The 24,404-nt window shown below is 35.1% G+C and overlaps 1 protein-coding gene across 5 annotated transcripts in view; it reads right to left on the bottom strand.

Moving 5' to 3' along the window:
- Positions 1-356: 356 nt before the first annotated feature.
- LOC145680542 (uncharacterized) overlaps positions 357-24,404 on the bottom strand; it is a 410,979-nt gene continuing 386,931 nt past the window's right edge. For all 5 annotated transcript variants that reach the window (XM_081751160.1, XM_081751162.1, XM_081751163.1 and 2 more), the window contains 4 exons: positions 23,098-23,241; positions 20,832-20,929; positions 18,629-18,791; positions 357-2,408 (listed from right to left, as the gene is read on the bottom strand). In XM_081751160.1, the coding sequence (XP_081607286.1) occupies positions 1,107-2,408; positions 18,629-18,791; positions 20,832-20,929; positions 23,098-23,241 (1,707 nt within the window). In that variant the 3' untranslated portion in view covers positions 357-1,106. The remainder of the gene's footprint in view (positions 2,409-18,628; positions 18,792-20,831; positions 20,930-23,097; positions 23,242-24,404) is intronic.

Raw genomic sequence — 24,404 nt, 5'->3', positions numbered from 1 at the left:
AACTCTTGCAAAATTTAATTGATTAAATTGAAAATTAATACAATTTTTATATGATTATTTAATTTATATATATTAAATTAAATACGCCAAAAATTTAAATAAATACAGCTTTAAATCAAAACATCTGTACTCTGCAATCGTTTTATAGCTGTTATGCGTAATTAAATTCTTTAAATCTAAAGATTTTTAAAAATGCATTCGTAGTAACTATAAAAAGGTCGTAACATAGTATCTTATTTTTTAAAAAGTGTGGGTCCTCTAATAAAATATAACTAAAAAATATTTTTATGGATTGGAAATGTTGGTAGACTTGAGATGTAGTTTTGAGGAATTGAAATTATCAAACTATCACCATCTAGATATTTTGAATGACTTCAGAATTTATTTCGGTAAACATGCCACACCCAGCAGAGTTAAAATCTTTTACAAAAGTAACATTTTTACATGAATCATCCATTTTTAAGACTTTTATACATGTACATACATAAACAACAAAACTTACAAATGTATGTTACAGTGTATTGATAATGGCATAGGGTAACTTTGTATTACTATTAAGGATGGTACAGTTTAGTCATACGTAGTTAAAAATAATTATGGAAGGCAGTCTTATATATATATTTGTAGCACCTTAGATCCTTCTGTTTTACACAAATTCACGCAGAGCCTCTCACTTTCAAACATATAAGTATAAATCTTTCTTCTCACGTAACAAATTTAAATTTGCAATACAACACAAAATAACACTGCGGTTTTCACACGAAACTCATTTTTTTGAAAGAGTGTCGAGTAAGACTCACAATAGTACAGATCTGGCAGTTTAAAGGATTTCCTTCACAGAATGTGAGTAATTTTATACTCTGACCAAGGTACGCAGTTTTTAAGAACTAATATTATGGCTATTATTTTATTAATTAATGATTTTAAAAAAACAAGTAATAGGCATGGCACACTAATATTTGACAAATCTGGATAATATTGCACTTTAAATTCAGCTGCTGATACACAGTCCTTTCACTTACATACACGACTCAAGAACATTACATACTTTAATCAGGTCTTATTTCAGATATGTAGGAATCTAACCAACAATGGTTTTGTTCAGTTTACTTCCTTTGAGCTAGCCGCTGTCGCTGCTTTTCCAGTCCGTACCGAAGTACATCAGCGTAAGATTTTTCGAGTCTTTTTAACTTAGCAACTTCAGCTGAAGCTGAGCTCGCAAATGGTCGAAACTCCCATTCTTGAACTTTTTGTACTGTTTCTAAAACACACAACTTTTCCTGAACCCCATTTGCTGCGATGGTGGATCCCGGTTTGGTTTTCTTCATACCTGAACCAGACTTTCGCTGTTTCCGTGGTGTTATTGTACTCTGTTGATTGGCACTTATTAAGTGAACGTTTTTGTTTTCTGTACAAACGTTAGAAACACTATTAGCGTTGGCTTCACTGCCACTATTTATAAACTTATTTTTTAATGCAGCACTGTAGCTAACAGATTTCGTAGGTTGGACAGCTCTGATCTCCATTTTAGTTACCATTGGAACGTCTGGACGAATGATCATTTGTTGCTGTACATTACGCTTCTGTTTCCCCTTCTTAGATTTCTTTTCGTCTCTTTTATTCATATCGCGTTCGTCACAAGCTTGAACTGAAAGCAAAGTAGGTTCACGTGGGATATCTTTCGCACTTACTTTCTCTTCGTGGTCTTTTTCCGATAATTCTTCGTTCGAGAGTGATCGTTTTAGGACAGCAAAAATTTCCTGGAAAAGTTGTTTGTATTCTGGAGCCTTCTTAAAGTGGCCTTCAACACCATTAGCACCAGTTGCTTTCTGTAGCGATTCCTCCATGCCATGTCCACTCAAATGGTTATTTTGGAATATAATGCAGTCCTCAGTTTGAGTAGTTTTGTTCATGCATCGAATTTCTTCCGAGAAACCTGACGAAGAAGTTTCAGTTTCCGAAAAATCATGACTTCCATCTGTTGTTGGCGTGGTAGGAGTATTTCTAGCGGCTGTATCGACTCCATCGTTCGATTTGGTAAAATCCTGACTTTTGGTTCCCACTTCACTGTGATCTATACTTGTGCCATCTTCCTCAGTCGTAATTAGAAGTGAAACAGGACCGGAAATGTCATCATTATTATCGTCGTTAGTTTTACAACCCACAATAAAGTCACCAGAAAGTTTGAGTTCCTCCTGTAGGGAAAGGCAATTTGAGTCTTCTTCCTCCTCTTTCAGTGTGTTGTGTGTAGTTTGTCGACTGGCGTGTCGTAATCTACGTCGTGTGCGAGTGCTTCTGCGTTGCATTCGTAAGAGAGCTTCATATTTTTCGATAAGAACTCGATAAGGGTTGTCCTGTTGTGGTTCTTCACGCTTGGGCTCTGGAGAATCTAGTGCAGCAGAAGTTTCCTGAAAAAGGAAAAACTGAATGTTACAACAATCATAGATACTGCATTAAAGAAATAGTAAAGAAGCAGAAGAAAGAGTTACAAGACAAATATTAAACTTTGTATCCTAGCTAAAGCTTGTGTCTCTTCAAAAAGACTGTAGTAAAAAAAATATAAGATTGCTATTCTAACAATACGACCACTTAGTTTATACCAATCATCTTCGAAAAACTAAGGCAGCTAATCCAACGTGCTTAATCCTTATATTAACAAAGTTCATATACATTTCTAATTCTTTCAGAATGACTTTTCGAATCCGAGCATAACTGCTGTTCAAGAATGTCATTAGTAAGTACTTTATTTTGATATCTTTCCTTTACAATTCCAGTAGAGTTTTACAGGAATATTTTCACATATCACTAAGTACTTGAAATACAGTAGAATTCATATGGAAAGGGAAGGAGATTAGTTATTTATTCAAATGAGTTGTAATGAAACCTTTGCCTACCACTGAGGATTGATTTATCAAGAAAGCATTGTAGAGGAAATAATGCATAAGCCAGCTGAAACAAAGATGTGATTTTGTCGGTTAGACTAATATGGGAACATCTTATATTGATAGTTGCATTGTCTAATCAGACAATGCGCAATCAATGGAGGAGAGAAGAAAAGTTAGAAATCCCAAGTTTTGCGGGCCAACACCCAGAAACACAGGAGATACAGAGGAAAGAAGAATCTAGAATCATGTGAAGATAGCAATGCAAAAGATATGCTGACACAGAAACAATTTCAAAATGATTAAAGTAATCAAAATGACATTTACACAACAGTATAGTAAGTAAACATTGTATCCACAGAAATGGTCAATAACAACATATCGTCGCATGAAAACAGAGGAACGTAACTATTTTCGTAGGTTAAAGACGAGAGGACAAAAATATTTTTTTCTTAGAAAAATATGTAATAAGATTGTAATTGAGGTACTCTTATGTCCAAAATTATTGTCGCATGTCTATAAATGTTGTTGTAGGAATATAATCTGATAATGAATTCGCCCGGCTTTTCTTATAATGTTAGTATGTGTATTATCGGTGAAGACATGTATGTGGCAAATTCCATGTCAAAAGAGCAGTAAATAAGAACAATACAACGAAAATAAAACTTTCTTGTCCATTTAGCAACATTTTGTTTTAGTCATTCTAATTTTCGTATTTATAATTCTTTTCCTATGTAATTTACAAATATACATTTCCCGATTATACGCACAGTATCAGTATTAAAAGTACCCTGCAAAATCATTATCAAATTATATTTTTACAAGAAGACAGTTATAGATATGCAACAATCATTTTGGACATGAGTGTACATTACAACAGATGATTGACAAGGAGAAGGGATAGCGTTACGTTCCATTTACACTAAGTGGGGCTTTCAAAATTATGTCCAAACATGAAGAAAACCGCATTTTTGGAGTTAACGTTCCTCTGGTTCTCATGCGACGATATGTAATGCAGTATTACCAACTGAGCACAAAATGAAGTTTTGTTAAATGGCACGGAACACCAAAATACTGTGCTTCGTCCGTTAATTTTATACTTCAGTGACTACATTCTTGCTTGAGGTCTCATATTTTGGTTTTAACTAGTTCGAATTGTGTACTGTATGTACTCTTCTACATCCGATATTCATATAGGAATTCATATACGCCTATCCTAAAACGTTGGCAACACTGTACATCACGACTTCGCAGGTATGGTGTTACCCATAATTAGATTTTCTAGATGTTATAATCTGTGTTCCGTTTCCGTGCCATTTAACAAAATTTAGTTTTGTGCTCAGTTGGCAATACTGTATTACATATGATGTTATTGAGCATATCTGTCGTACAATGTTTGCTTACTATATTGTTGTGTAAATGTCATTTTGATTACTTTAATCATCTTTAAGTTCTTTCTGTGTCAGTATCTTTTGCATTGCTTTCTTCACATGATTCTAGATCCTTCTTTCCTCTGTATCTCCTGTGTTTCTGGGTGTCGGTCCGTGAAACTTTGGACTTCTCACTTTTCTTTACTCTTTTATCGATTGCGCGTGGTTTGATTGGACAATGCAACTATCAATATAAGATGTTTCCTTGTAAGACGTGATGTGATTAGAAATCAAGGAAATGGATTTATCGGTAAGCAAAAGACTCAAATCCACTAAATCGTTTAATTTTTGAGCCTGCAGACTAAGATCTGAAATTCTGATTTGTTTCAGATGTTATACATGTCAGACACACACGAAAAGAGTTCTGTACATTTGTACTTATCGAAGATTTGAATATGGACAAAGAAGTACAGGTGTTAAACTTGAAAATTATATATGGTAACAGAATTACAATCATAGTATTGGCGATTGTATTTAATGGGAATCAGCATTAAGCCGAGAATGTAGAAACAATAGAATTCATAAGTTGGCATGGAAAACTACTTGAAAGAAGTAAAACCACATAATAATGAAAAGTAGACTACAAGCGCTTTGTTAAACTTTTCTCATCAGATGGGAAGGGAAAATTGGAAGTAAATTTACAGAATAACTTTATAAAAAGTCCGCCATATATTAGTTGAAGTTTACGTAATGGTCTTGCGTGGCTGGAAATGGGAGATAGTACGAATGAGATAGTTATTTGATAATACGAGGAGGAAAATTGATAATGAAAATACATACATATTTATTAATATTTATATTATAGGTATTAAATATAATTAGTATAAGTAAGTGCATATTGTCAATAATTAACTTTTTCCTCTTTGTACTGTAACCGAACAACCGTCTCCTAGTTTACCTCTACTTTCAGTGACTAGACAAATATGGTGCTTAACTGGACTCATAATATTATTATTATTATTATTATTATTATTATTATTATTATTATTTGATGAAATATTCAGCGAAAGTATTCAAAACGGTAATTTCCAACTCTGCTAGAAATGGGGAAAACCAGATTGTGATGTCACAGAGCAAACACTGAAAGCAGTTTACAGAGCAAAAAACTTTCACACTGTCGATGAAGTGGTAGCATATAAATCTTCGATAGCAAAGTCTATGGTGTTTCAGATTCATCACGGATTCACGACAATTTCATGTCTGTTTCTTTGCTCTAAGGCTGCGTTTACTTTCGAGGCACGCTTGGCCAAGTAAAATGGAAGCGCACGCTTGCGCAAGCTTGCCCATACAAACAAAATTTTATAAGGGCGTTTGAAACAGGTGGTGATTTGACGGAACCGGTTACACTGCTCACCACTCGCAAGGGCGCGCTTGCACAAGCTTGCCCCGCCGCCATCGGGAAACAAAACAATTTGTTTTTACAGGCAAACGTTCTCCTTCAAAGTTGGGCTCCTTCAAGTGACTGACTTTCAAGCAATATTTCGTCTTCACTGTCCGATGACTCCATCTTGACTGATGAAATGGGAGCGCGACCAGCTGCTGTTGCTTGCCTGTACTATAAACACCCCCATCGGAGCACGCTTGCGCAAGCGTGCGCTTCCATTTTACTTGGCCAAGCGTGCCTCCAAAGTAAACGCAGCCTAACTAACCATCTCATTCTGTCTTATCTTTGGCTCTTATTAATATGTGAAGTGTCGGCTCTCAGCAGAATGGAATTAATACGTTAGTCAGTTCGAGATAACTGACAGCAGACTTTCGTTTAATTATGTTTGGTTAGTACGTTTACTCTTCTTAGTAAATGTTATAATTAATCATACTGTAACTCACTCACACTCTATGGCCCATGGAACACAAAGGTTCAATCCCATGTTCATAAAAGCTCTTCATTGACTTCTGTTCTTTAGCAAACTGGGTCCAAATTCTACTTTGTATTCCTATTTTTGCAAGATTAATCTTAAAATTGTCTTCCTATCTGCATCTAGGTCTTTCTCCGATTGGATTTCTAGTTAAAACTGAAAAACCAATGCTATGAAATAACTGCCGATGTATCATGAGCTCCTTACCCCATAGCTTGAATCAAGAGGACAGAAAATGGACTACTACTGAAATACAATAATATTCGCTAGTTATCTAATTTCCGAAAAGTGAGTGAAGGTCGTGTATTTCGAAAGTCCATTGAGACTCTTTATTTCAACCCGCCATAATACAGCGAAGTGCAAATAGTCTCTCTGTCGTCAATTCTAGGTCGACTTCCCAGTAATGTGGTTTTCTAGTCTACACTGGATTGCTAAGTATTATTGAGAACCCTAGAGGTGAGGAGCTTTACTTTAACATGCCGTAACACATCGAAATGAAGATACTCTCTTTGTCGTCAATTCTAGGTCGACTTTCTAGTAATATGTCTAAAGTGGATTGGTAGGTATTATTGAGAACCAAAACGGCACCTTAAAGGAAATTTAGGATTTCCGAGGGGGAGATTTATCAACTACATGAGATCAAAAAAAGAACCTTTTTGTCGTGAAGGGAAAACTATATTAGGCTGTTTTCCTGTAGACTAGCTCACTTCGGTATAAAAATAAACAAAAATTGCACATGCATCGCATTTTGCGATACTATTGCATCTGCATTTGCATCTGGTTCTTCCATTTTTTGTACATTCTTGTATTTTGTGAATGGCTAGTGCAGCACTATGCGGCCGATCCCTCTGTGCTGTTCACCAATGAAGCCTGTTTTACTACTGACTGTCTATTTAGTAGTCAGAATGTACCCCACTATTGGGGGTAGAGAGAGACATTCTTGAATGTTTCGTTATCTATTAAATTCAAAAGATGAAAATAAACAAAATGATAAGTATAACATTTGACATTTGGTTTTTCGATGAGCTAACGGTTGTGGTAATTTCAGTTTATGTCACCTGCGTTTACAGTTGCAATGTCCTGAACTACTGGAAGAAAAAAAAAGAAAAAAAAAAACTTTCCGTACATTTTCCCCACTTTATTGCAGAAAGCTAACAATTAATATATAGTTATTGTTATCACTATCCAGTTTCAGAACCTTCCCAATATAATAAATGTTCTTTTTACAGTGAAATTCTACCAGAACAATCATCATTTGTGTTTTCATGGTAGTCTAAAATCATCTGGCCCAATTTCAAGTAATAATTCAATTTCTGCATCTAATAAGGACAATTCGACCAATTCTTCCTCTAAATCTGGATCAACTTCCTAAATTTTTTTTTTTTTTTTTTTTTTTTTTTTAAATTTTGTACTCTTTCTTTTTGTTGTTTTCTTAGTGTGATACAGTAAGACACATCTCTACTTTGAATGAAGCGTTTCACTGTACCCCCAAAACTTCATGTCAATCGTATTTCCTCGAAACAACAACAACAACAAAATAAAAAAAAAGTAACTATTAACAATATTGTGATAAACATCGACAAATAATGAAGCATCTCATGCTCTAAAATTAATCTCCAATTATACGATTTACTTTGATTTCTTCAGACATAAAAGAAATACAGAAAATTTACTTTGCTTCATTGAAAAATCTCTGAACTCTCTGTCAGCGTGTATCCTTCGCGTTAGCCATTTGCCTACTAAGGTGACAGAGGAAGGTCAACAGTCGCATGTTTGTACATTCATCCTTTCCAACTTCTTGCAACAAATAATCAAGATAAGTTCTTGTCTCACTCTACCCCACTTTCCCCTATTATACACTTTCGGTAATCATAGTTGCCTTGGTCTCAAGTACTGAATCAATCACATGTCAATATTCTCATTTCTTGCAATTTGATCTTGCATTTGAACACTATGAAAATCTGATTGCTGCAAAATAAAACTAAATACTGAATACTCGATCTGGAAACTTGCATGAAGTGGCATAAACTTGTTGAATGATAGAAATACTACCGAAATACGTAACCGATTACCGAAACTGCATAATTTTAGATCCAACAAGAAACAGGTAAGTGCACAGCTTAATTCTATTATTATTACAATAATTATAAACATGCATCAATTTAAATATGTCCTTTAGATTATTACAAATGCACATAATTTACTTCAAAGTTTGTAAATTTAAGTCAAATTGTATGATACTTATTATGATTATAATGATAGTAATGATGAATGATTATGTTACAGTAGTGATGTAATGAATTAAGTCATCATCTGATCCACATGATGAAAATTCTGCTGTAGCTTTCTGTAGGAAATATTGTTTTATTGTTACCAGTAATAAAACATCATAAAAAAAAATGTTCTTTTCTGTTCTAGTACTCTCCAAGGTAAATGCTAGCTTGTACAGCAGGGAGTAAAGTTTCCGGTTACCAGGTCGTCGTTGGCGACCAAATATTTTAGTTTGGTGATAGGCATTTGGCCTTTACTTTGTTTGCCAAATGGCGACAAAACTCTGCTCTAATTACTGGATTCAGATTTGAAATTTCATCTTCTTTAAAGTATTGAAAATTTTATATTATATTATATTATATATATATATATATATATATATATATATATATATATATATATATATATATATATATATATATAGATGGTGATCAGAAAAATGGAAACACCTGAACGAAATAGCAACTTACCAGATTTATATGATGCCGGGCCACCTTTCGCCTTCAGAACAGCCTTGATGTGACGTGGGATGGAGGCATAGAGGTCGTGAATGGTAGCAAGTGGAATTTTACACCATTCCTCGTGCAGAGCATCGGACAGTTCTGTGAGAGAGGATGGAGGTGGAAATAGTCGCCGGAGTCGTGTTTCCAAGACGGACCACAGATGTTCAATTATGTTGAGATCTGGGGATTGGGCGGGCCAGGGGAAGTGTTGAACTTCATCCCGATGTTCCTCAAACCACGCTGCAACAACGCCAGCTGTGTGAACGGGTGCATTATCATCCTGGAAGATGGCGTCATTGTCCGGTAACAACATCCGGACCATAGGATGCAAGTGGCCTCCTAAAATTGCGACATAATCGTTGGTAGTGATTCGTCCGCTAAGTGTGACCAAAGGACCCCATGAAAACCATGATATGGCGCCCCACAGCATCACCCAGCCGTCGCCATGTTTCACAGTTGGGCGGAGACACTGCAGATCATAAGCTTCTTTGGGCGTTCTCCACACAAACACGGCCCGTGGTTGGGAATAGGGTGAAGGATGACTCATCCGACCATATCACACGTTTCCAATCCTCAACGATCCAAGTTGCATGGTTGCGGTACCATTTGCGGTGTGCGAAAGCGTTATGGTCCCTGATGAGCGGTTTGGCCCGTGCAGCACGACCCCGTAAGTTCATGTCAAGTAATTCGCGGCGGACTGTGATTGTCGAAACAGGGTGGGGGAGGTGCTGATTGAGTTCCTCCGTCACTTGCTCCGCAGTGGCACGACGGTTCTGCGTGACAATGCGCTTTAATACCCGGCGTGACCTGTCACTCAAGATTTTCTTCCGCCCACTGTTCCGCTTCCCCGATGTGGTTTTCCCGTGTGTTGTGTAGGCCGTCATCACCTTCGACACTGTCCCATGCGACACACCTAACACAGTAGCCACTGCCTTCATACTCACTCCACATAACCGCGCACCAACAATTTGCCCTCTTTGAAAATCTGAGAGGTCTCCCATTTTACACTGCCTCCGTCTGCTGCAGCTACTGGACACTGCTGTTCCACTGCGCCTGACGTAGTATGGAGACCGACCTAACACACCAGCACCAGTGGTCCGGCGCTGCGGGCGCCACGACACCATTGCCAACCCAAACATCTGACGTGTTGCCAACTACAGGTGTTTCCATTTTTCTGATCACCATCTGTGTATATATATATATATATATATATATATTATTATATTCCCAAAATCATTAAACGATGAAAAGTTTAAAATTATTAAACACTCATATACATCGTGATTTCTCCTTGTGAAAATTCTATTTAAGATCAAGATTAACAATACGATACAACCACGAAAAACAACACGTCCTACGCAAACGGATTTTTCAGTGGCTTCAAAATATAAAAACCTTCAAAGTGATAATATCAAGCTTATTCAAGGTGATGGTGTCAAAACATATAAGTTAAAATCTTTCAAGGTGTCTATTTTAAATTGAAAAAACATTTTCCAGCATAAACAGTGCCTTGCTAAAAACAGTTTTTGTGATACTATAAAACCAGGCATTTTTAAAAATTATTATCATTCGACCTACACCTGCTAAGAGTGTGGTATGGTACATTTATTCTGCGTCCAGAGGAACCACCCAGGACTGACAGCGGTGATGGAAGGCCTGTGTTTGTGAGTATAAGCTTTGCGCTGATGAACTTTTGCATGACATAAAATGTCGTGAAAGGAGGACTACGTGACATTATAAACACACGAGAGTATCAGGGATTTCTCCTTGATAGACCCCTACCATTGTACTACCTATATTTCACATCATGATTTTGTAAATATTGTTTGTATCTATATCGTTTGCATTTATGGTGACGGTTTTAATAAATACCACAAATATATGACACCACAAATAAATACCACGCTATATATACTCAAAAGCACTGAAACATTATGAACAAAAATGTTCGATAATATGGTTAGTCATAAAATTGAGGGAAGGGGGTTTAGCTGAATTTCAGTTCCTTCAATGTATTTTCCTAAGTTTAAAGAGTTTATTTAATATTCCAACTACTAAAAGTGGAGATAATCTACAATAATTTTGAGTAAAGATAAGAGTAGAAATTAATTATTTTGGTGGTTTACAAAGTTTTTCCTCTCATCAAAAACGGAAATAATGGAATTTATTGTGTAATCATATTCTTTTTCTATGTTTCATATACATAAATGTTCTGTTCACTGTTGCTTACATTATCCTTGGCCGTTGTTACACATCCTCGGTTTTAGTAGCTCAATTCTTTTCCACCTTTTTTCTCTTGCCCCTTGGAAATTTAAAAATAAAATCCCGCTTACTGTAATACAATCTCCAAAACGTGTTTTTTAAAAGAAGATTTTACCATAAAGAGCAGAATGTCATATCACCATTCTAGCCGATTTCATGTTTGAAGTAGCTGACAATATTTGCTGAACTTAATTGAAATCTGATTTAAGTACTATCAATGTTGACATTTTTTTTTTAAATGTAAATACCTCTCTCTCTCTCTCTCTCTCTCTCACACACACACACACACACACACACACACACACACACACACACACACACACACACACACACACACACACAAAAAAAAAGTGAAATGAATCACTACGAACTCCTAAATTTAAATGGAATTATGAAAAAAGTTGATGGTGCAGAGAAACTAAACTAAAGCACAATTGTGTTAATTCGAAGACGGGTAATTATATATGTACAATTAGTTTTATTGCTATACAAAAATACTACAAACCACCACCTGGTTAGGTTCTAAAATCTATACCCGATCATGAACAAAAAAAAAGGAACATTATAGAACGTAGAGGGGTTTAGTGCATTCGTAATGTAAGAAACTGTACATTACAAAATTATTTAGATTCCGAGGCATTAGTACTGTAACTATATTTGGTCTCAAGTTCTGATTTTTGCATGAAAAAAAAATTGAAGCAACTTATCACATTCTAGTCTAATGAAGTTTTTCACGTAAAGCAATGCATCGACTTATAATTTAAGTTGTTAACGATTTTGGCCTATTAGTAAATTAGAGATTGCCCTCCCTCCTTCCTTCCTTTCTGGATAGGCTATAAAGGGCCAAGGGACTGTATGTAGAGAACACAACTGACTTCGTCACTCAGAGATGCAGTCAGCACCATAATAATCGCGCCTCCTTTACTTCCACAGATTGTCTTGGTACCAATTTCAGAGACTGGATGAACCTCAGAACGCATTAGAACGAGCGTAAACACTTTACAGTCTATGTCAACCACGCCTCTACTTGGATTTGTTATTAGCCAATGATAATAATAAGCAATACGATTGTCTGACACTTGAATTCAACACAACAATAAACTTTCTTTAAGAACGCTATAATTATTTTCTAGTTAAACACGTAACATTTATACATTGAGTGAACGTGAGCAAAATTCTAATACTATCATTTACTCTTATTTATGATTATTATTAACTGCAAAATTGGCTGACACTCTGAGGGTAATTTATGTTACTCAATCTAGTGTAACAGCGACTTCGGGAAAGTTCATTTCAGAGGGTCGAACTGTTTTAATCAAAGTGGATGATCTGCCCTTTTTGGGGCGTATTGAACCACTACAGGCACGTTCCAACTGAGAAAACTCATTTAAGGAAGACGTTGGTGGATAAGTGCGCATAAATTTTATCGAAAACTAGCCTAAAAGTTAACGGCTACAAGAAAACTATTTGATACATAAATTGGGGATGGATTGATGGATAGAGGTGTGCTTATAGAATGTTCTTTACAGAGCGAAGTAGTGCTTTCATACATTTCTTTATAACATTTCTTTATAAGTAATATATGAAAATGTGTGAAAGAATAAAAAATAAGAGTTTCTACTTTTATAATATATATATATATATATATATATATATATATATATATATATATTTATCCTGCGATCTTAGACTTCTTAATGAATAAAATTAGAAGCAACCTTTAGTTTAACGTCACACATTTGTGTCCATTCTCAAGGATCGGATGAAACAAGTGAATGTGATTATGGAAGAATTGGTGAAATGACAGTATGAGAGAAAAATGGAGAACCCGAGAAAACCCATGATAGAATGTTGTCCACTACAAGCTCACAATGGTTATGTTCTACCCAGAACTCGCATCAAAGGCGAACGCTATACTACTGACAGACTGTGTTTCCTATAACATAATAATGGAAAATGAATACTGAAGTTTTCACATTGTCATTGTTGTACTCCTAAGTGGAACTGAGTTAACGATGTTGGTAATTGAGAGGTAATGTTCCCACCGCACGTTGCATCGCTTGGTCATTAGGGAAACTTTTCCCTGTCAAGTAACGAGATGTTGGAAGAGGTAATAATTGATTTGAGGAACGCCAAGAGAATACGGTGAGTGATGAAGGTTTCATACTGCAACGCGTGGAGAGTCTACATCATCTTTAGAGCGACATGAAGATAACTTATCTATTGTTCATTGCTGGAAGCTTGTGAACAACTTTCCGGTATACTTTCTGGAGTTTGGCATTAACGATCCGCAGTGATCCGAGTAATTTCCCCTCAACACAGAAAGACTTGATAGATCACTCCCATCATACCAGCAACACCACATTCTGTAGATGGAAGGGATGGTTTCGGAAACAGTCCTGCAGGTTTATCACGATCCCACCACTGTTTTGACCGTTTATGATTGTCCAAGCACACCCACTCTGCATCATAAATGACAATCCGCTGCAGAAAATATTTCCGATTATTTCGTACTCTCAGATAAATGCACATTCCACACAGCGCAACTCATATGGGACCCATAGATTCTCTCATTTTTATCATACAAATACCGCGGGGATGCCGAATTGACTTAAATTGTCTATAATAGTGCAAACTTTCGATAGTCCACTTCCACTACATGCCTCACGAATTAATCAGAACATGCTGTTGGTCTATGACAGCGAAACTCAGTTACCTGCACAAAATTTCACAAACCAACAGCAAATGGTACGTTTATTCACCACTCTGTCCCAAATGCACTGCTGATGTTCTTCGCAGTTAGAAGCAGAGAATATTCCAGTTTGAACTCAAAGAATCATTCGCAAACATGTTCTTCATTGTGCACTTTCATATGACTTTCCAACACACTGCTTCCTTACTAACTGGTGACTCCAACCTGTTCCCTGAACATGTACGGAGTTTGTTACGCCGGCTGGTCATATACACCATCGTGTCCCTAATACCAGGGAATTGGTGTCTTTGTTGTTAAAAAATACAGTATAACTCATTGCACAGGAACATTTCAATACAGAAGGGAGAGATAAATTGAAATTATAGTCTGTCTCAATCCAATTTATATGTAAGAGCGCCGAATTTAGAAAGAAAATTTTCTTCTTTCAAAATTTACTGTCAGCTTGAAAGTTCGAGCTTCATAGAATATGGATACAGGAAAAACTCGAAGAACAATCTTTTAATGAAACCACAACAAGTGAACATTCGTGACTAAACCATTGGCATGAACTCAGATTTAAAAGTTCACCATGCTTCCTGCTAAGCTACAACTAAAAAAAGAACCCGAAATCAAATCGGATCTATAAAATTATTTTATTTATTTTCTACTTGTTAAAACAGGGATTTGGGGTCAGAAGGAGGTCTAATTTCTCTCTAAGAGTGTTACGAGGTTACTTTTATCTTCTTCTGAGAAAATGTTAGTAGAGAAGGCGGAATAACTTTCACCAATTGCCAACACAACGCAGTACCTACCTAAAGATGATGGGCATTCTGCATCAATAGCCACTGATGCAGGCGCCATTGCCAATCAATATACGGAATTAAACATTCATCTCTAAGCCACACAAATACCTCAACCATAAGAGTAAACCAAGCTACGAATGGGTGGAGGAGTAGATCTGATAATGTACACGAGGGCGCCTGAGGACAAAAAGATACACTACACTTGCATTTACTGCCTACAACTGCATTCTACTAATTACATAACAGAGATGCCACATATTTCGAAGAATATAATTTCATATATTTGCAGCAACATAATGAAATTAAAATTTCTTTTTACTCTAGAAATGTTTACGTTTTACCCGTTTACTCTAAGATTTAGTAATTTATCAGTAATAAGTTACGATTCCACTTGATATCCTCTTAATTCCAAATATTATGTAATTAATTGCAACAAATTTGATTTGTTATAGTATTTTGGAAATAAAAATGTGAAGACCAGCATAGAATTGCAATTATATTGATAATGCCCATTAAGACTGACAAGTTCTGGTGTGTGTCTCAGAGGATAAAGGTTATATATATATAATCATACTTTTTGGTGAGTTTGTCGAAAGATGTTAAAATCATTACATAATCTGTTCATATGTTACATAAAAGTAACTACGATTACAGAACCTAGATTTATGAATTCCTACACACAAAATCGGTGATTAAACAATAACATTAAGCCTCGATAATACGGCTCAAAATGTGTGTGTGTACGTTTCCACAAGTGTATATGAAAAGAAAAACTCATTTACTATTGTGAAATACAGTATTGCATATACTATTGTAAAACAAAACTCTAATGCGTAGTTTCGATACCATAGCAGTAACTTTCTCTGATTTTGTGGCTGAAGATAGGCTACAGAATTAAAAATATTACACTTTCAAGTTTGCTTTTTAATTGTATGTATACTATCATGATTATCAACCGTAAACATAATCACGATTACAAAACTCAACAGTATTTGAATACTGTAGAAGAAAATTTCATATAGTATTTAACACTTCAGCATACAGTAAAGATGTAAAATTTAATACTTTCGACCCAGGCAAACTAGGGAAAAATGAAATGAAATCTGAGTTTTACGTCCCACGGTTATGCCGGTTAGGCTAAAGGAGACGGTGATGATGAGTAATGAATGAAATGGTGGAATGAAGAAAGTGGGAGGAAACGGGAAAACCCCGAGAAAACCCACGCACACGGTGTTTGTCCACCACAAAATTCACGTGGCGGGGGCTGGGATCGAACCCGGGACCCCAAGCACCAGAGGTGAACGCTCTACCACTGAGCCACCGCGGCCTCAGGCAAACTAGGGAAAATTAGAACATAAAGAACGAAGTTATATTTTAGCAGATATTATATCAATAAAATAATACGCGTAAAAGAACCAGAATTGGGACAAACTTCAAAATAACACTATTTTCTCCCATAGTGGCATCTCTGTTAAACTATACATTGCTACATTTACAATAGGTACTGTTAGAACTAAAAATTTACAGAACAAATACAAGTATTTAAACAAGTCCCTATCAAAGAGGAGAGAAAAATAGAACACATATTACAGTTATGAAAGCAAAAAATTCCCGTCGATAGATCTAGTTCTAGTAACAAATATAAAATCATGAAGCTAAGAATTAATATTGATAAAATACGTAAATCCACAACTGTGCATTTTTTAAAAAACTGAGTTCCAATGTTTCCATCAGACCTGCGATATATTATATCAGTGGCATCAAGGCGGGAGGGTTCGAGGTTTAAACTCCTGTGTACGCTACTGCATTACATATAACGTTAAGCATTTAGTTAGTAAACATCTGTGTTCACTCAGATATCGAAAAAGTTTTAAGATAAAATTTCTTATGTCTGCTTGGTATTGCGGACACTATTATTAATTTATCAGTCAGGTAAGTGGAAGATCATTTGGTTTTCAACAAAGTTACGGTTTTGCGCTCTAATATTCATAGACAATACTGGCAAGTTTTCTTTTAATATTCTTATTTAATTCCAACACTATTAAATTTCCTATCAACACACAATCACCCATCCCCTCCCAATTAGTTTCCATTAAGGATCAACTGTGACTAAGTTACGAATTAAAAGCTGCCTCATTAACTATACTAGATTTTACGAACAACTCCAGATGAGCAGAAGAATCATATTAAGATAATGTTATTGGCATATGAAGAAACAAGAATTTCTGCTTATTCTATGAAGACGCAGCAAAGAATCTAGAAAAACTAACTCTTACACTTGTCATTATCATTGTTCATCGTTTATACCTGCTACATTGAATAATTTTAAAAAAATGAATTTGTATTATATTCAGGAATGAAAAAGTGTTCACTGTATATATCCATCGTATAATTTTTTGGATAAATTTTAGCTAAGTATACACTTGGGATCAGTGTATCCAAGAACTGACATTTCACCCCCTGATTACATTATCTAAGTAGGCGTTACATAACAAAACTAATATAATTCCTTGTCATTCAACATTTATCATTGTTCACTTCGCGAACAAAGAGAAATAAATTAGCTTTCTTATTTGAAGTCATGACGCAAAATAAGCTTCAAAGAGAACATTTGAATTATTAATTTAAAACAAAAAGACTGTAAGACTTTTAGTTTGTTAATTCCTGAAAATTTATCAGTATATTTCTGCATTCCTTCACTAAATGCAATTTTCGAATAAGATTACTTATTCTTGGCATGGAATTTCATGCGTCTCTTTTTCGTGATTCATTAAAGGATGTTGGCAACATTCTACACACAAAAATGATCGAGATCTCGACGTAATTGTCACGAATAGAAAATTCACAATACTTGTGAACACCAATATGTTATAATAAAATTAATTTATAGACTAATAAACACGAATTGGATTGTGTGTAGTGTCTAATAAAAAATATTTAGTTGTAACTAAAAGAACATAATAGGTATTAAAAAATAAAATAAAAGTAAAAAATAGAAATGACTAAGGGGCGCAATGATGTAAGTTAATGGTGAACAATCACCCTTTCTCCTTTTTCATATCACCATTTTTTTAATTATTATTCACTGTATCACCATTCGCCTTTTATCTAAAAAACGGACCTATAGGGTAAAACTACATATTTCTGCCACTAGAATTCAGACTAGCCACTGATTTACTCTTCAAGTTATATGCACATGACAAAAGCGCAAGTACATTCACAGGGTAAAAGACAAAAAGTATAGGTCAACCTTGGTGCACAAATGCATCCTTTCGGAGTTATAGGCTGCCGAAAACATGAAAAAAATGAATTTTAAAGGCTCATAGCTCCTAAACTATGTGATCTACCGTAGTCAGGTCAAAATTTCACTTAGGAGCTAGTATGTTTTCTACCCAAATAGCCAAGTTTCAGAATCCTGCGGTACTTTCGCAACCATTTTTAGAGAGACAGTTTGTGAGTACTTTTGGATTCTGAAACTTTTCGGATAGCGCGCATATTAGTTCCTAAGTGCAGTGTTGACCCAGCTACGGTGGGTCCCCCAGTTTTGGAGCTATGGACCTTTCAAGTTCATTTTTTCATGTTTTCGGCAACCTATAACTCCGAAAGGAAGTATTTGTGCACCCAGATTGGTCTATATTTTTTGTCTTATCTTGGTATCAGGAATTACCTCTCCAATATCGATGTTGTTTTAAACACCCTGTATATGTTATGTAAGTTCAATATTGCACCCCTCAGTTTCAGTTACTGTCTTCTTCGCACTCGTAATTTTATTTTTGGGATCTACATTGTTACAGAGCAGGTGTTACAAACGTAACAGTTAAAAGTGAGTGAAAATTTAATTTTAAAAAGATTTACTTTACGAGGTGAAGTATAATTTTCACTTAATAATATATTTCAAGTCAGTTCTTAATTCAGTAAGTGTATATTACCTGATTTACTAGTTGAAGTTCGGAGCATTTATTGTCTTGTCTGGAATGCACAGAAATGTCTTCATCCACTGCCATTTCTTCCTCGTCTGGGCTCTCCAGTAATGAAGAGACATCGCCTGACACATCCAAGCTACGCAAACACCGACCACATAGATGCCCTTGCCTATATTAATAAATAAATAAAAACATATTTGCTCACTTTATCTACATGGAAATTTAGATTTTTAAAAGTATTTACCTGTACACATTCAGGTAGTATAAAACAAAGCTACATTTACAAAGTAATCAAAAAAGTCCTCGTCTTCCGTGACCGTCAGAAACAGACAGACATACAGCGCATGATATTCAGGGTTAGGTCTCGAAGTAATCTCAGTCAACGTCAACACACACTGCCAATGTTCATGCAGTTGTGCAATGTCCTGGCAATAAAACTCTAAAGTCTTGGACGCAAAGAAGTCCGTGAGTGTATGCTGCAGGTTTGCCTTATTGTCGAAGGCTTTTCACGATGGCTGTTCAGTGAATGAAACATGTGATATGGTGACGCTAGATTCGGTAAGTATGGTGGATGATACAGTCACCCAATTAAGGTGCTGAATGGTATTCTTGGTAGACCTTGTTACATGTGGTCTCGTAGTATATAGGGTACCTTACGATCAACCAAAGCTTTTTTCCTTCTACTCCAATGCATGTTGCATCCGTTACAACTGTCAGGAGTACAGGTCCACAATTATATGTAGCTTGGTGATAGTAATGCGCCAGTTGATGACTAGTTTACCAGATCTTGCGTGGATCTTTAGATGTGAGGTATAGGGTCGGGTAGTGATATCTGGTTCGCTTGAGAGATTCATACTGGACCCATTTCTCGTTACTCATGAGCACTCGACCAAATATACACGTGTACCGAGACAGCAGCGATAAACAAGCTGTCACTCGTTGTTTCTTGTTGGCGGCGACAATGTGTGGGATACCCACTTGCTCAACTTTTACACCTTCTCTATGTGGAACAGACGAAGTCTCTTTCCTCATAAACCTGGAAACGTTCGGCAAGTTTACCACACATTTGACTATCCTCTATGACTGCCTTCAGTGCCTTGTCATCCAACACCTGTGATCGCCCTTTTGGGAAGCATCTCAAAAACTCAGATCACCCGACCTGGAATTCTGGTGCTTTTTTTTTTTTTTTTTTTTTTTTCAGAACATCTTTCCCAAATGCCTGACGTTTTCGACGACTTTATGCGGCTGCTGAAACGACCATCTTAAAGTCATACAGCAAACAACCGTGAACGAGCTGCTTCGATAATTTCTCTCTCTCGTTCTCTCTCTCTCTCTCTCTCTCTCTCTCTCTTCGACGCTAGATGAACTGTTCATACTGTGTGTGCAAACAATGTGCCTGAATTAGTGCAGGTTAATAGATACCAACCCACGATCGCTTTTCCGGTGCATAAGTCACTTCATCTCCTCTGAGCGCTTCATTGAATGGGACGTCAAAAACGGTAAGAGCGTTTTTTGATTACCTTGTAATTAATAAGTACAAATAAAAAAAAAAAAAAGATCAATAAGAAACTTTACGTGTGGACACTATGACACTATGATTAAGACAACTCTATATATTTGGAAGTTACATAGATAACTGGAGTGTTATGGCTGTTTCTACTTAGTGAGGTGTCATATACAATTTGATTATATATCTCATTTTTTTAAAAATCTTTGACAATGTCTATTGCAACAAACGTTGATAATGACAAGAATACATATTTATTTTGTTTGAAAACTAACTTTTTATAATAATCGATTAATTTTCCTACACTCTTAACTTTATCCAGTACGTGTATGCAAATTTTCAAAGTATTTAGGGAGAGATAATAATAATAATAATAATAATAATAATAATAATAATAATAATAATAATAATAATAATAATAATAATAATAATAATAATAATAATAATAATAATAATAATAATAATAATAATAATAATAATAATAATAATAATAATAATAATAATAATAATAATAATAATAATAATAATAATAATAATAATAATAATAATATTTATTATTATTATTATTATTATTATTATTATTATTATTATTATTAGAAAAAGTTGAAAAATTAATGTTCTAAAACAATTTTGCCCTCTACTACGAGTGTAGTCTTTCTACATTTCTGTCCTGCTATAGCTATTTTAAGCGAAGGTATTTACCTCACTTCTTCGAGGGCCATTACTTCCTCTTCTAGGGATTTCATTTGGTCTTCCTTCTGTTTCAGAATGAGTAGTTGTTCTTGCAGAGCTGCGTTTTCCTGGAAGAAACAAATACGGGTCAGTTCAGTCTATATCTATCCAGTGTCGGACTGGCCTAGTTGAGGGCCCTTGGCGCGGGTCCTTAAAGGATATATAATCAATTATCATTACATTTTAATTATATTGGCATTTGTTAAATCCTGTACGATTCAAATTAAACAAGCTAAACGAATTCCTGACTTAGTTTCTGGCATAGTTTAAAAAAAGGTAGGTTATTGCAAACAATAGACAGTAGGTACTTAATCCTGACTGTATCAGTATTTCAGAAACTAAAACAAAAGTTAAAATATTAAACTAAACATTAACATGATCGGTTGGTATTTGTTTGCCAAGATGGAACACAAAGGGGTGAAATCACAGTAATTAGACTCAATTTTAGAACCCATAATAAACCACTAAATAAGTTTTTAATTTATTCCTAAATATCAAGATCCAAACATGAAAATTGGAAAAAAAGGTATTACCTTCCTACATCACTAAGAGAATATTCACTGACGAGAAATTTCAACAGCCATACATTACGCCATTGTGAAGTCTCGTCACTAATCGCTGGTCTTTCACTTCACCAAATGGCGAAGGGATACAATTTCACTTTGTTTACATTAAAATTACTAACAGTGAACACCGTTTAGTTAGTGGGGATGTTCGATTTTGTTTGTCATGTCAACATTATGTACGAGTCAGTTTGCAGTCTTTAAAGATGGCAATGATGAACATAGACTGTAGTTTGGTAGGGGATTTTACTTAGTTTTCCATTATTATCAAATTCCATTTTGTCATAAGGATGGCCAAAAAGAGAAGGCTATTTGTTAACAGAGTTAAGTAGGTATGCTACCTACTTTTTTCTTTTTTAGCCCATTGTTTTATAGGGGTATTTTCTCTTTTTGATGATTAAATAGCATTTCAATAACAACATCTTACTGATTTTACTGATATATATACACAAAGAACTAATGAACATACTACTAGTAATTTGAAAACACTAAAGTCAATGAAACCTATTTTTAAACAGATGCGTCCATGGGCTCCCTAGAAAAGTGATCTCAAATTTGGAATATAAATATCCTAACTTTGAAGTATTTTTCTCGTGATTTCATGTACGGATATTATATATATATATATATATATATATATATATATATATATATATATATGCAAATAATTCCATTGGATTCAGATACCTCAAATTAGGAAGATCCTGAATCTGCATTTTTTATTAGTGGCATTATCATTAGTTCTTTAATAGTACTTAAATTAACGTATCTATATATTAAAATGCTAGATTTGTGTGTTTGTCTCCTAAGAAAAGATCTGAACACAATCCTTTCGACAATGAGATCTCGAAAACAACAAGTGCTAGAAAGTGCTGTTTCCGCTTTTAGACTAAATTTTCTGCAAATTGTTCAGTTCTAATTGAATATTTAAAGAACTTGACCGTAATTTTTTTTATTACATTTGTTAGGGGTACACTGGAAGTGTTGAAATTTTAAAAGTATCATATCCTACAAAGTTATGCATTCGAACACCACATTGTTGTATATCTCAGGCGTTTGTTTCATGGCCAAATAATAAACTAAAGATAGCCATTTCTCCAGTCTAAGATGAATTTTTATTGTTTGTTGGTTTTGCCCAATGAACACCATATATCACTGACATTATAATTAATTGTGTGTATAATGTATTTGCTTATTACATACTGCATGCAAGAAGAAAGAAAACACTGATCATACATGAATTAGAAACTTCAACCGCAAGTAGGCTCAAACCTTGCAAACTGTGCGAGATATTGAAAAAATAATCGAAAAAAAAAAATCTCTTTATGGTACCCTTGCCGAGTTTTATCAAGACTTCTTTCACTTGTGTCTGTAAAGTGACGTACAGATTATGTGAGGAATGACAAGGAGATTCATGCTCATATGTGAATGATGCGTTATGTAGAGAGCGCAGGTTCAACTAGTTAAATATTAAAATTATTAATCACAAAATTTAATTTTCATGAAGTAAGGGACATTTAATTAGATTTAAAAAAATAAATTACTAAAATCAAACTATTAAACTTGAAGTCAATTTCTAAAAGAAAAATCCTTATATAAACCAATGGGCTAATAAATATAGATGACAGAGGAATTCAACTCTGCTAACCCTGAAAAGAATAGAAAGAACAAACCTGCACCAAGGAAACCATTTGCTCTTCGAGTTCTTCCACTCGATTGTGTTCTCTCTCCTTCTGAGTCCTCAGATCTTGAATCTGAGAAAGAAGGGTATTTATCTCTTCCTCGGCTGAACTCTCCGCCCCATTCACTTCATCCTTCTGCAAAACAAAACAAAGAACAGAAGTTATCAAGTGATTACAAGATTAGTGTGGCTATTTTGCTCATATTGTCTCATAAGACCTAAGTATTTTACCATTAATCGTTAGTTATGGGTTCATTTGTTTAACCCAATGTGTTGTGCAATTAGATTTTTGCTTTCACTTACATAGTTTGAAGTTTAACGTACACTTGATTGTTCGTTTGAAGTTTAGCGTTTCTGTTCAACAGTGAGGATGAGATATGGATCTAAATATTAATGTGGAAATCTAAACCACACGTGCTTTCATCTTTCGTTATTTGTGTACAAATGGTATGCTCTTTAATTACATGTTTATACATGTCTTTTTTTCTTTCTTCGTAATAAACATATCCGAGTCAGGATTTGCACCTATGATCTCCCAACTTGTAATCTAGACCCAGGGACGTAGCTAAGGGAAAGGGGGGCACCGGCCTCCCCAAATCTTGGCTTGGCCTCCTCAAATATTTATTTAAAATTACAAATTGTTTTTATCCGACAAATGAAAAAATTATCCACAGTAAACTAAAATTATTCATACTTCTAAGAAAAGGTTATTTTGTAAATCCACTTACAGGTTATTCCTTAAACACTAAATGAACAGTAATAAGAGTAGAGATCAGTAACTTTGGGGGCCGGGGGTCATTTTCGTTAATATTGCGAGGTTCTTCCAGCCTTAGAGTGATTAGAACCTTATAGTCGCCTTGAGGTACTAAGGGCTACAAATATATGCGAATGCACTTTGTAACCGACTAAGGCAAAACCGAAAGTTCGATTCGACTCAGAGGGTAGGAAGATGCTTTCCCATTGCTGGGTTTTGCAACATAATGCTTTATTTTAAATGTTTTACGAGAAGGTATTGAATGTAAGTATACTTTTACTATATACTATATATGTGGGACAGTGTCTATATACGGGGGTTATTCCATTTGCAAATATGCCTCCCCCCTATACTCAAAACTCTGGCTATGTCCCTGTCTAGGCCTATATGTACCCGTAATCCATAACACACTACTTACAAAGTAGATATTTAACCAATCCTATTCCTGGTCTATTTCAGTAGGCTTAAGCTTTCAAGCAACTTCGCGCATTTTGTCAAATCACCAAGATCAAAGATATTTGTTTTGCAATATCATGTGTGTTGTC

This window comes from Thermobia domestica, chromosome 3 (assembly GCF_964235325.1).
Source record: "Thermobia domestica chromosome 3, izTheDome1.hap1.1, whole genome shotgun sequence".
NCBI classification, from domain to species: Eukaryota; Metazoa; Arthropoda; class Insecta; order Zygentoma; family Lepismatidae; genus Thermobia; species Thermobia domestica.
The sequence above is the reverse complement of the archived record's forward strand: the minus strand, read 5'-3'. Positions and strand labels throughout refer to the sequence as shown.